The following is a 13,147-nucleotide window of genomic DNA, read 5'->3' as shown; positions in this document are numbered from 1 at the left end:
GAAATACTTCCAAACTCGTTGTATGACGCCAGCATCACCTTAATTCCAAAACTAGGCAAAGACTCCACCAAAAAGGAGAATTATAGTCCAAAATCCCTGATGAACACAGATGCAAACATTCTCAACAAGATAGTCACCAATAGGTTCCAACAGTACATTACGAAGATTATTCACCATGACGAAGTGGGATTTATCCCCAGGATGGAAGGGTGGTTCAGTACTCGTAAAACAATATGATAGATCACATCAACAAGAGAAAAAACAAGAACCATATGATTCCTCTCCATAGATATAGAGAAAGCATTTGACAAAATACAGCATCCATTCCTTTTTTTTTTTTTTTTTTTGACAGGATCCATTCCTGATCAAAACTCTTCAGAGTGTAGGGATAGAGGGAAAAAGCCCACAACAAATATCATTCTCAGTGGGGAAACACTGAGAGTCTTTTCCCTAAGATCAGGAACAAGACAGGGAGGTCCACACTTACCACTATTATTCAACATAGTACTAGAAGTCCTAGCCTCAGCAATCAGACAACAAAAAGAAATAAAAGGCATTCAAATTGGCAAAGAAGAAATCAAACTCTCCCTCTTTGCAGATGACATGATATTGTACTTAGAAAACTCAAAAGACTCCACCCCAAAATTGCTAGAACTCGTACAGTAATTCAGCAATGTGGCAGGATACAAAATCAATGCCCAGAAATCAGTGGCATTTCTATACACTAACAATGAGACAAAGAAATTAAGGAGTCAATCCCATTTACAATTGCACCCAAAAGCATAAGATACCTAGGAATAAGGGATCCCTGGGTGGCGCAGAGGTTTGGCGCCTGCCTTTGGCTCAGGGCGCGATCCTGGAGACCCGGGATCGAATCCCATATCGGGCTCCCGGTGCATGGAGCCTGCTTCTCCCTCTGCCTATGTCTCTGCCTCTCTCTCTCTCTGTGTGTGTGACTATCATAAATAAATAAATTTAAAAAAATTAAAAAAAAGATACCTAGGAATAAACCTAACCAAACAAGTAAAGGATCTATACTCCAAAAAGTACAGAACACTTCTGAAAGAAATTGAGGAAGACACAAAGAGATGGAAAAATATTCCATGCTCATGGATTGGAAGAATTAATGTTGTGAAAATGTATATGCTACCCAGGGCAATTTACACATTCAGTGCAGTCCCTATCAAAATACCGTGGACTTTTCAGAGAATTGGAACAATAATCTTAAGATTTGTGTGGAATCAGAAAAGACCTCATATTCGAGCCAGGGGAATATTGAAAAAGAAAACCAGAGCCGGGGGCATCACAATGCCAGATTTCAAATTGTACTACAAAGCTGTGATCATCAAGACAGTATGGTACTGGCACAAAAACAGGCACCTAGATCAATGGAACAGAATACAGAACCCAGAAATGGGCCCTCGACTCTATGGTCAACTAAGACTTGACAAAGCAGGAAAGACTATCCACTGGATAAAGGACAGTCTCTTCAATAAATAGTGCTGGGGAAATTGGACAGCCATGTGGAAAAGAATGAAACTTGACCATTCTCTTACACCAGACACAAAGATAAACTCAAAATGGATGACAGGGGATCCCTGGGTGGCGCAGCGGTTTGGCATCCGCCTTTGGCCCAGGGCATGATCCTGGAGACCCGGGGTCGAATCCCACATCGGGCTCCCAGTGCATGGAGCCTGCTTCTCCCTCTGCCTATGTCTCTGCCTCTCTCTCTCTCTGTGACTATCATAAATCAATAAAAAACTTACAAAAAAATAAATTTAAAAAAAATGGATGACAGAACTAAATGTGAGACAAGAATCCATCAAAATCAAAACCCTAGAGGAGAACACAAGGCAACACCCTTTCTGAACTTGGCCACAGTAACTTCTTGCAAGATGTGAACAAGGGGTAGAAGAAGGGGAAGTGGGTGGGGGGATGGTGAGACTGGGTGACGGGCACTGAGGGGGTACTTAACAGGATGAACACTGGGTGTTATATGTTGGCAAATGGAACTCCTGTAAAGAAATACACAAAAATATAGAAATTTAAAAAAATATTTTCACCTACTAGAGTGGAGTTAAATTTAGCTAAATTAAAAATCAATAACAGCAGGAGCTATAAAATTTCTAGATAATTAGAAACTTAATAGCATACTTTACCTAACCAATCATTCAAAGAATTCAAAGCGGAAATTAGAAACTGTTTTGTACTGCATGTTCATGAAAACAGAAGTTGTGGGAAATTTACATATAGAAAATTTTTATATCGGAGACTGTATGTATAATACTTCATTGATTTCATTGTTTTCCATTGGATCTTTATAACTTCTCTTACTTTAAGATTTATTTTCTCTTTTCTAGTGTTTTTTTTTCTTGTTTTTTTTTTTTAGGTGAAAACAGCTGAGATGATTGAGATCTTATGCAACACAAGTAAATTTTTTTGCATTTACATATCTATCACACATACATGAAATTCTTTTTATATGGAATATGTATTATAAGTAATATATATTTAATATATGATGTGTAAATTTCATACATGTTGAATTTTGTGTGTTTACACCCACGTATATCTAACACACATGTGAAATTTATGTTGGATAAAATGGAAGGTCACCATTTAATGGCTTCAGCTGCTTCTACCTTAAGAATCTAGGAAAAAAGGAGCAAATTAACTCCATAGTAAGCAGAAGAAAGGAAGTAATAAAGAACAGAGTATTAAATAATGTAATTGAAAACAGAAAAATAGTTGAGAAAATTAGTCAAACCAAAGTTGATTCTTTAAGATCAGTAAAATTGACAGGCTTCTAAATGAGACAAATTATTGATATCAAGAATAGGAGTGGCAATATTACCAAAGATTGTACAGATGCCAAAAGGAAAATAAGAAAATGTTTTGCCTCTAACTGTATAAACTCAACAATTTATTTATTTTTTTATTCATGATAGTCACAGAGAGAGAGAGAGAGAGAGAGAGAGAGAGAGAGGCAGAGACACAGGCAGAGGGAGAAGCAGGCTCCATGCACCGGGAGCCCGACGTGGGACTCGATCCCGGGTCTCCAGGATCGCGCCCTGAGCCAAAGGCAGGCGCTAAACCGCTGCGCCACCCAGGGATCCCCTAAACTCAACAATTTATATAAAATGGACAGTTACCTTCAAAGAAACAACTTTCTAAGCCCACTTAGGAGAAATAGATAAGCATTCCATGAGGAAGACCCGGGTACAGGTCTGAGTTCTACTTTGGTACAGGTAGTGCGTTCTACCACACATGGAGTAACACCAGCTTTTACCAAACTATTCCAGAAAATCCGGGAGAAAGTTATACTGAGTCTCTGCAGCCAGCATTTTCCTAATACCAGAGCTAGATAAAGACATTACAGGCATATCTCAGAGATAGATTAACAAATTTCAGAACCTACGTGGAAAATCTTTAAGAAGACAATTTTGATTAAATCTATTTTCATGGTAGCTGTACCTCTAAATGTGAAGGATTTTGCAGTGAAAGACAGAGATTTGTGTAGTTGAAAAGCACATAGATTAGTTAATGTTCAGGAAGGCTTTGTATAAAGAAAGATAAAGAAAGTATGGCAAAAATTTAACAATTTGTAAATGTAGGTGAAAAGTACAGAAGCGCTTATTTTATGGCTCAGGTAAACTTGATATTTTGTTTCTTATAAAATGGAAATTATTGTTTTTATATCTTCTGTCTCTACCAAGTTTAATTTTGATAAGGTGTATTTTCTTAGAAAATTATTTGGTACTCTTCTTTCAAATGTATTTCTATCATGCTGAGCAAAAATAGCCTTTAGTATTTTTTCATACCTTGTTCCAATGATTGTTTCTTCCTTATTGCTTCTTATTTTGAGTAGTTGAGCTTTCTTTCTCTTGCTTTTGTTGATTAGATTAGTCAATGATTTGTCCCCTTTTTTTATATATTCTTTTTCTCTTTTTTATAATAAATTTATTTTTTATTGGTGTTCAATTTGCCAACTTACAGAATAACACCCAGTGCTCATCCCGTCAAGTGCCCCCCTCAGTGCCCGTCACCCATTCACCCCCACCCCCCGGCCTCCTCCCCTTCCACCACCCCTAGTTCGTTTCCCAGAGTTAGGAGTCTTTATGTTCTGTCTCCCTTTCTGATATTTCCCTCACATTTCTTCTCCCTTCCCTTATATTCCCTTTCACTATTATTTATATTCCCCAAATGAATGAGAACATACAATGTTTGTCCTTCTCCAATTGACTTACTTCACTCAGCATAATACCCTCCAGTTCCATCCACGTTGAAGCAAATGGTGGGTATTTGTCGTTTCTAATGGCTGAGGAATATTCCATTGTGTACATAAACCACATCTTCTTTATCCATTCATCTTTTGATGGACACCGAGGCTCCTTCCACAGTTTGGCTATTGTGGACATTGGTGCTAGAAACATCGGGGTGCAGGTGTCCCAGCGTTTCATTGCATCTGTATCTTTGGGGTAAATCCCCGACAGTGCAATTGCTGGGTTGTAGGGCAGGTCTATTTTTAGCTCTTTGAGGAACCTCCACACAGTTTTCCAGAGTGGCTGCACCAGTCACATTCCCACCAACAGTGTAAGAGGGTTCCCTTTCTCCACATCCTCTTCAACATTTGTGGTTTCCTGCCTTGTTAATTTTCCCCATTCTCACTGGTGTGACGTGGTATCTCATAGTGGTTTGGATTTGTATTTCCCTGATGGCAAGTGATGCAGAGCATTTTCTCATGTGCGTGTTGGCCATGTCTATGTCTTCCTCTGTGAGATTTCTCTTCATGTCTTTTGCCCATTTCATGATTGGATTGTTTGTTTCTTTGGTGTTGAGTTTAAGAATTTCTTTATAGATCTTGGAAACTAGCCCTTTATCTGATAACGTCATTTGCAAATATCTTCTCCCATTCTGTAGGTTGTCTTTTAGTTTTGTTGACTGTATCCTTTGCGGTGCAAAAGCTTCTTATCTTGATGAAGTCCCAATAGTTCATTTTTGCTTTTGTTTCTTTTGCCTTCGTGGATGTATCTTGCAAGAAGTTACTGTGGCCAAGTTCGAAAAGGGTGTTGCCTGTGTTCTCCTCTAGGATTTTGATGGAATCTTGTCTCACATTTAGATCTTTCATCCATTTTGAGTTTATCTTTGTGTATGGTGCAAGAGAGTGGTCTAGTTTCATTCTTCTGCATGTGGATGTCCAATTTTCCCAGCACCATTTATTGAAGAGACTGTCTTCCAGTGGATAGTCTTTCCTCCTTTATCGAATATTAGTTGACCATAAAGTTCAGGGTCCACTTCTAGGTTCTCTATTCTGTTCCATTGATCTATGTGTCTGTGTTTGTGCCAGTACCACACTGTCTTGATGACCACAGCTTTGTAGTACAACCTGAAATCTGGCATTGTGATGCCCCCAGCTATGGTTTTCTTTTTTAAAATTTCTCTGGCTATTCGGGGTCTTTTCTGATTCCACACAAATCTTAAAATAATTTGTTCTAACTCTCTGAAGAAAGTCCATGGTATTTTGATAGAGATTGCATTAAACATGTAAATTGCCCTGGGTAACATTGACATTTTCACAATATTAATTCTGCCAATCCATGAGCATGGAATATTTTTCCATCTCTTTGTGTCTTCCTCAATTTCTTTCAGAAGTGTTCTATAGTTTTTAGGGTATAGATCCTTTACCTCTTTGGTTAGGTTTATTCCTAGGTATATTATGCTTTTGGGTGCAATTGGAAATGGGATTGACTCCTTAATTTCTCTTTCTTCAGTCTCATTGTTAGTGTATAGAAATGCCACTGATTTCTAGGCATTGATTTTGTATCCTGCCACACTGCCAAATTGCTGTATGAGTTCTAGCAATCTTGGGGTAGAGGCTTTTGGGTTTTCTAGGTAGAGTATCATGTCATCTGCGAAGACGGAGAGTTTGATTTCTTCTTCACCAATTTGAATGCCTTTATTTCTTTTTGTTGTCTGATTGCTGAGGCTAGGACTTCCAGTACTATGTTGAATAGCAGTGGTGAGAGTGGACATCCCTGTCTTGTTCCTGATCTTAGGGGAAAGGCTCCCAGTGCTTCCCCATTGAGAATTATATTTGCTGTGGGCTTTTCGTGGATGGCTTTTAAGATGCTGAGGAATGTTCCCTCTATCCCTACACTCTGAAGAGTTTTCATCAGGAATGGATGCTGTATTTCATCAAATGCTTTCTCTGCATCTAATGAGAGGATCATATGGTTCTTGGTTTTTCTCTTGCTGATATGATGAATCACATTGATTGTTTTACGAGTGTTGAACCAGCCTTGTGTCCCGGGGATAAATCCTACTTGGTCATGGTAAATAATTTTCTTTTTTTTTTAATAAATAATTTTTATTGGTGTTCAATTTACCAACATACAGAATAACACCCAGTGCTCATCCCGTCAGGTGTCCCCCTCAGTGCCCGTCACCCATTCACCCCCACCCCCCGCCCTCCTCCCCCTCCACCACCCCTAGTTCATTTCCCAGAGTTAGGAGTCTTTATGTTCTGTCTCCCTTTCTGATATTTCCCACACATTTCTTCTCCCTTCCCTTATATTCCCTTTCACTATTATTCATATTCCCCAAATGAATGAGAACATACACTGTTTGTCCTTCTCCGATTGACTTACTTCACTCAGCATAATACCCTCCAGTTCCATCCACTTTGAAGCAAATGGTGGGTATTTGTCATTTCTAATGGCTGAGTAGTATTCCATTGTATACATAAACCACATCTTCTTTCGATGGGCACCGAGGCTGTGAATAATTTTCTTAATGTACTGTTGGATCCTATTGGCTAGTATCTTGTTGAGAATGATTCATCTCCTTTGTTAATCTTTCCAAAGAACTAGATTTTATGTTTCTAAGAGATTTAATTGATTTTTAAAGTAATCTCTTCACACCAAACTTGGGGCTTGAACTCACAACCTCAAGACCAAGAATCTCATTCTCTACTGACTGAGCCAGCCAGGGGTCCCAAAGAAACAGCTTTTTGGCTTAACCCTTGTTCTACTGTTTTTCTCTTTCCATTCCATTAATTTCTAATCTAAGTAAACTGTCCAAAAATAAAAGAAGACCTAATCCACATGTTCAAAGATACCACCTGGAAAACCTGGCATGGAATGGTTTGCTGAAGACATCCTTTAATAAAAGTACTAGACCTTACAGATGAAGAGAAAGTTTTATCTGTATTATTGTAAATTTATTTTTGTGTTTATCTGTTTTTATCTGTATTATTTCCCTATTTGTGCTTTCTACTTCATTCTTTTATGTTACTTTTGTTTTCTTTTGTTTTTATTTTTTGAATCAAGGATTCAATTGTTTTTCATTCTTTTCACCAATACAAAACATTTAATGCTATGAAATCTCTGATCAGTATGCATATCCCATATTTACTAGTAAGTAATACTTTCATTAGTTTTTTTGTTTTAGAACTTCAGCTTTTGTTTGTTTCCTTTTTCACCAATGAATAGTTTGCTAGAGAGCTGGTTTTTTTGAAGTCCCGATGGAAGCTTATTCTTCCCCAATAAGTTCTAGTTTTACTGTATTATTACCTGAGCATGTTACGCATATCAGTGTTTTTAATGTTTCATGCACCCTTGAGATGAAAGTGTAATTTTCTATTAAAAGTTTTGACATTATAAAATCAAATATGGGTCATGATATATGTCTTCTTAATTGTTGTCATTAAGTCTTTTACCCCCCAACTTTCTGCTTTTTGATCTTTCTTGAAATATCCTTTTACATAGTGTATTTTATTTTTTCCTTGCTTTTCTGAGTTCTGCTCCATGAAAGATTTTTGGACTTTAGATTTTATAAATGTTAATTTTGCATTCAAAATTGAGGATTTATCTTTGTAAAGTGGTTTTTCTGTCCTTTCTGGCAACAGATTTACCTCTCTCCTTCCTTATTGTTTCCCTTTGTTTGGAATAATATGGTCCATGCTTTTGGTTTTAGCCTTTTTGAGTAAGTCTCTATAATTATGTTTCTCATCTACAGCATTGATTTAGGTTTTTGTTTGTGACTGTTGACTGAAGTCATTTTGTTAATTGGTGAGTTAAACCCTTTCACATTTGTTAATATGACTCATAGTTGGTCTCATTTCTGTCATATTGTTACATTTAATGAGTGTATCACATTTACTGAATTATTTGTTTGGTCTTTGTTTCATTTTGGAGAGAGTTAGGGAATTTTGATGTTTTTGTTCTCAGAATTACTTTTACACTAATATGTTTTATACTGCCCTTAGTTGCCCATTTCCTAATTTAACACTCTATTTGATTTTTCAGCTTTTAGTGACATTCTTTAGGTGATTACTTATGTGGCTATCTCTGTGTATTCTTATATTCTTCTGTTCTTTTTCTGTTTCCTATAGCTTTTCTAGTTGCATTATTTCTACTTCACTAGAACCTGTAGCATTTACATATATATATATACATATTTTTATTTTATTATTTGAGAGCAAGAGTAGAGAGAGAGAACAAGAGAGAGTGAGCACACAAGTGGGTGGAATGGCAGAGGGAGAAGCAGACTCCACACTGAGCCAGAGGGGGTCTCGATCCCGGAGCCCTGAGATCACGACTTGACCCTATATTAGACACTTAACCAACTGAGTCACCCAGGTGTCTCTGACATTTATATATTATTCTTCTGTTCTTGTTCCCAATTTTTTTTTTTTTTTGGTCTTAGACCTACAATAAAATGTATCCACTGCTTAGTTTTTCTGCCAGTGTTTCCTGTCAAATCCTTGACTTTCTTTTAACCCGAAAATGTTGCTCCACTGAGCTTCACTTTGTTTATTGGTGACAGAATCTATTGCAAGACCTACATTTTTGTTTGTTGAGAGTTATTCTTTTTGCCCAAAAGACATTTCTTCGGTTTTAAGGTCTAATAGTTTTTTTTTGAAGTGTGTCTTAGTACTGTTCAGGTTAGCTTTCCCAGGTTCATGGTGGTCCTTTAGAATAGGTGGATGCTTAATTTATGGTTTTTAATATTTATTCCGTGTGTTTTTCTCTGTAGAGACTATAATCATATGTATAATTGTATTTTAAACTATATTAATTTTGCTGACTAAATTTTTTATCCAGGGCTTTCTTATTGATGCAGTTGTTCTTTCATTAGTTTTATTGTCATTCTTTGTTGTCATGCCTTGCTTCAGTGCTATTTACCAAAATTTCAGTGAAGTCTCTTTTTCTTTTGTGCTCTTTATTAGTCTGCCAGGACTTCAATAACAAAACACCACAGACTGGATCACCTAAATAACAGAAATTTATTTTCTCATACTTCTGGAGTCTGTAAGGCCAAGGAGAAGGTGCCAGCAGGGTTGGTTTCTGCTGAGCCCTATCTCTTTGGCTTGCAGACAGGACCTTCTTGATATATCCTCACATGGCTTTTTTTTCTGTGCACATAATGGAAGCAAGCAAGTGCTGGTGTCTCTTCTGCTTCTAATAAGGATACCATTGTATCAGTACCACATCCTGATGCTCTAAACTCAGCCTTAATTGCCTGCCTAGGCCTCTGTCTCCAGATGTAGTTGCATTGGGGATTAGGGCTTCCAACATACGAATTTGGGAAGACAGTTCAGTTCATAACCTGCTCCTTGTAATTCAAGTCTATTCTAAGATCACTGTGTCCTTTTTAGGATTTTATTCCTCGTGTGGATTCCCATATACTACAAGTCCCTTTTGTTGGAGTTCCCAGTGGCCTAAGTTATCATCTATCAGAACTGAGATGTCATCTCAGTATTTTCCCACTCATACTAGAACTTCCCCTTTCTGGGAGTGATTTTATTTGGATTTAATTATCTCTGAGTTTTCTGTCTTTTCTTTAGGTGTGGTTGCCATGACTCTAGATGACTCTTAAATGGATGTGAGCTCATTATCAGTTTCTTCTGTATTTAAATGTTTTTTTCCCTAGTGGCAATTTGAAGTTAGTAGTATTTTGTATCTCCTACTTATGCTGAAGTCATGGGTTGTTGTAGGTAATTTTTATTTGCTCTCCTTGTATCAACCCATACAGTTTTCTGGAGGATAAATGGACACATTCAGATTTTAGCAGCTCTTATTATTATTTTTCAGACATCACAATGCAGATGTATGTGTTATGATAGCCAGTTTCCTCTCCCTTTTTCCACTATGCCAGGCTTTTTTTTCTTATTTTCATTTTTGTTCTTTCGTGTCAAACCCAAGAATAGGAAAAATATGTACATACAATTATTTTCTTCTCAGGAAACTAGATAAGAAATCTAAATCAGCATTTTTATATATGTTGCATTCCATAAGAAATACGTTAATATTTATATGTAAGGTTGACTTTTCTTATTTTTAGAATCCTGGGAAACTGATCACAAGAAAGAAAGGAGCCAAGAAGACCAGCCTAAACATGTGTGGGAAGTTGCATTCATTAATAAAACACTGACTAAAGAACGAGGTAATGGAGAAAAACCACTTACCTTGAATGCAGACTCTTTTCCTTCCAAAAAGATCCTCTGTCAATGTGACTCACGTGGAATGAGTTTCAACTGTGTTTCAAAATTATTTATCAATAAGAAAAACTATTTAGGAAAAGAGACTGATGAATATAATGCTTTTGGAAATTTGCTACTTGATATTAAACATGAGAAAACGCATTCTCAAGAGAAAAGTGGGTTTTTTAGAAATGGGAAAATTTTGAATCATGATGAGAACCCTGTTCACCATAAGAAGATTCAAACTTTAGAGCAAAATTTTGAGTATAACATTTATCAAGAAACCTTCCTTGAAAAGGCAATATTCAGTCCATACATGAGAGAAATTGCAGAAGGGAATGACTGTGAATGTGATGAATATGGGAGAACCTTCTTTGATAACTCTTCCTTCTTACTACATCAGATGAATTCCTCAAAGGAAAATCACTATGGATTTAGTGGTTGTGGAAAATCCCTGTATGTGAAGGCTACCGTTTTGAAACATCATGGGCCACATAGGAAACACTATGAATGTAATGGAAGTGGGAATAATTTCCGGAGGAATTTATGCCTTTCACAACTTCAGAAAACTCATAAAGGAGAGAAACACTTTGAATGTAATGAGTGCAGGAAAGCATTTTGGGAGAAGTCCCACCTCACTCGACATCAGAGGATACACACAGGAGAGAAACGCTTTCAATGTAATGAATGTGGAAAAACCTTCTGGGAGAAGTCAAACCTCACAAAACATCAGAGATCACACACAGGGGAAAAACCCTATGTGTGCAATGACTGTGGGAAGGCCTTCAGCCACAAGTCAGCCCTTAGGTTACACCAGAGAACACATACGGGGGAGAAACCCTATCAGTGTAATGCATGTGGGAAAACTTTTTACCAGAAGTCAGATCTCACTAAACACCAGAGAACACACACAGGGCTGAAACCCTATGAATGCTATGAATGTGGGAAATCCTTCTGTATGAATTCACACCTTACAGTACATCAGAGAACTCATACAGGTGAGAAACCATTTGAGTGTCCTGACTGTGGGAAATCTTTCTGTCAAAAGTCACATCTTACACAACATCAGAGAACTCATGTAGGGAATAAACCCTACGAGTGTAATGCATGTGGTAAAACTTTCTACCACAAGTCAGTACTTACCAGGCATCAGATAATTCATACAGGTTTGAAACCTTATGAATGTTATGAATGTGGGAAAACCTTCTGCTTAAAGTCTGACCTCACAGTACATCAGAGAACTCACACAGGGGAGAAGCCCTTTGCATGTCCTGAATGTGGGAAATTTTTCAGCCATAAGTCTACCCTCTCTCAACATTATAGGACACATACAGGGGAGAAACCCTTTGAATGTCACGAATGTGGAAAAATCTTCTATAATAAGTCATACCTAACTAAACATAATAGAACCCACACAGGGGAAAAGCCCTATGAATGTAATGAATGTGGGAAAACCTTCTGCCAGAAGTCTCAGCTTACTCAGCACCAGAGAATTCACATAGGTGAGAAACCCTATGAGTGTCATGAATGTGGAAAGGCGTTCTGTCATAAGTCAGCTCTGATTGTCCACCAGAGAACTCATACAGAAGAAAAGCCCTATAAATGTAATGAATGTGGAAAATCTTTCTGCGTGAAGTCAGGCCTTATTTTACATCAGAGAAAACACACAGGGGAGAAACCCTATGAATGTAATGAATGTGGGAAATGCTTCAGTCACAAATCATCCCTCACAGTACATCACAGAGCTCATACAGGAGAGAAATCTTGTCAGTGCAATGAATGTGGGAAAATTTTTTACCGTAAATCAGACCTTGCTAAACATCAGAGATCACACACAGGGGAGAAGCCTTATGAATGTAACACATGTGGAAAAACCTTCTCTCAGAAGTCAAACCTCATTGTACATCAGAGAACACACACAGGAGAAAAACTTTACAATTGAAGTGGGTGTTAGGAATGTCGAGCTGCAGTTCAGCACCCATTATTACACTTCAGAGAATTCACACTGTGGAGGAACCTCTGTTGACATCCTGAATGTTCAGGAACCTTCTTCCACAAACTGGCTTTATGTTACTCCAAAGTAGAGTGCAACAAATATAGGGCAGTCTTGTTAAATAACATTTCACTGAATGTCATCAAGCAAATACTGGTATAAGACAGTAAAGATTTTTTGATTTTGCAGAAGTGTTTTTTTTAGCAAAAGTACAAACTAGGTTGTGTCAGATTTTATATTGAGAAACCTTTCAATTTGAGGTATATAGCTTGAAGATTATTTTTAGAAGTAATATAACATTAGAAGTTGTGTTTTGGGTTTTGATGTCATATTTATCTTTAGGAAACATAAAAAGTTTTAATTTGTAGATGTATATTGTGCAATGTAAAGCTTTAAAAACAAAAAAAAAAGTAGTAAAATGAAAAATCAACTTAAAAGAAGCTGCAGTAAGTACATAGAATTCTCATGTGCCCTTCATCAAGCTTCCTCTAATGCTGTCTTCTACAACCATGGTATATTGTCAAGCACATGACATTGATGGCACTACAGTACTCAGTCACACACAGTCCTTCCCACTTCAACAATGTTTACATGCACTTTGTGTGTATGTCTAGTTCTGTGAAATTTTATCACTTGTATTTTTAGTAACCACCAACACAGGTTACAAAATC

The 13,147-nt window shown here is 37.3% G+C and overlaps 1 protein-coding gene across 1 annotated transcript in view; it reads left to right on the top strand.

Annotated features, from left to right (window-relative positions):
• LOC129499156 (zinc finger protein 33B-like) overlaps positions 1-12,657 on the top strand; it is a 45,663-nt gene extending 33,006 nt beyond the window's left edge. The window contains 2 exon segments of the mRNA XM_055308797.1: positions 10,345-12,422; positions 12,424-12,657. Coding sequence (XP_055164772.1) covers positions 10,345-12,422; positions 12,424-12,567 — 2,222 coding nt within the window. The 3' untranslated portion in view covers positions 12,568-12,657.
• The last annotated feature ends 490 nt before the right edge of the window (positions 12,658-13,147 follow it).

The sequence above is a fragment of the Nyctereutes procyonoides genome, unplaced genomic scaffold (genome assembly GCF_905146905.1).
Source record: "Nyctereutes procyonoides isolate TBG_1078 unplaced genomic scaffold, NYPRO_anot_genome, whole genome shotgun sequence".
Classification (NCBI taxonomy): Eukaryota; Metazoa; Chordata; class Mammalia; order Carnivora; family Canidae; genus Nyctereutes; species Nyctereutes procyonoides.
Note: the sequence above shows the minus strand (reverse complement) of the source record. Positions and strands in the feature narration are given on the sequence as shown.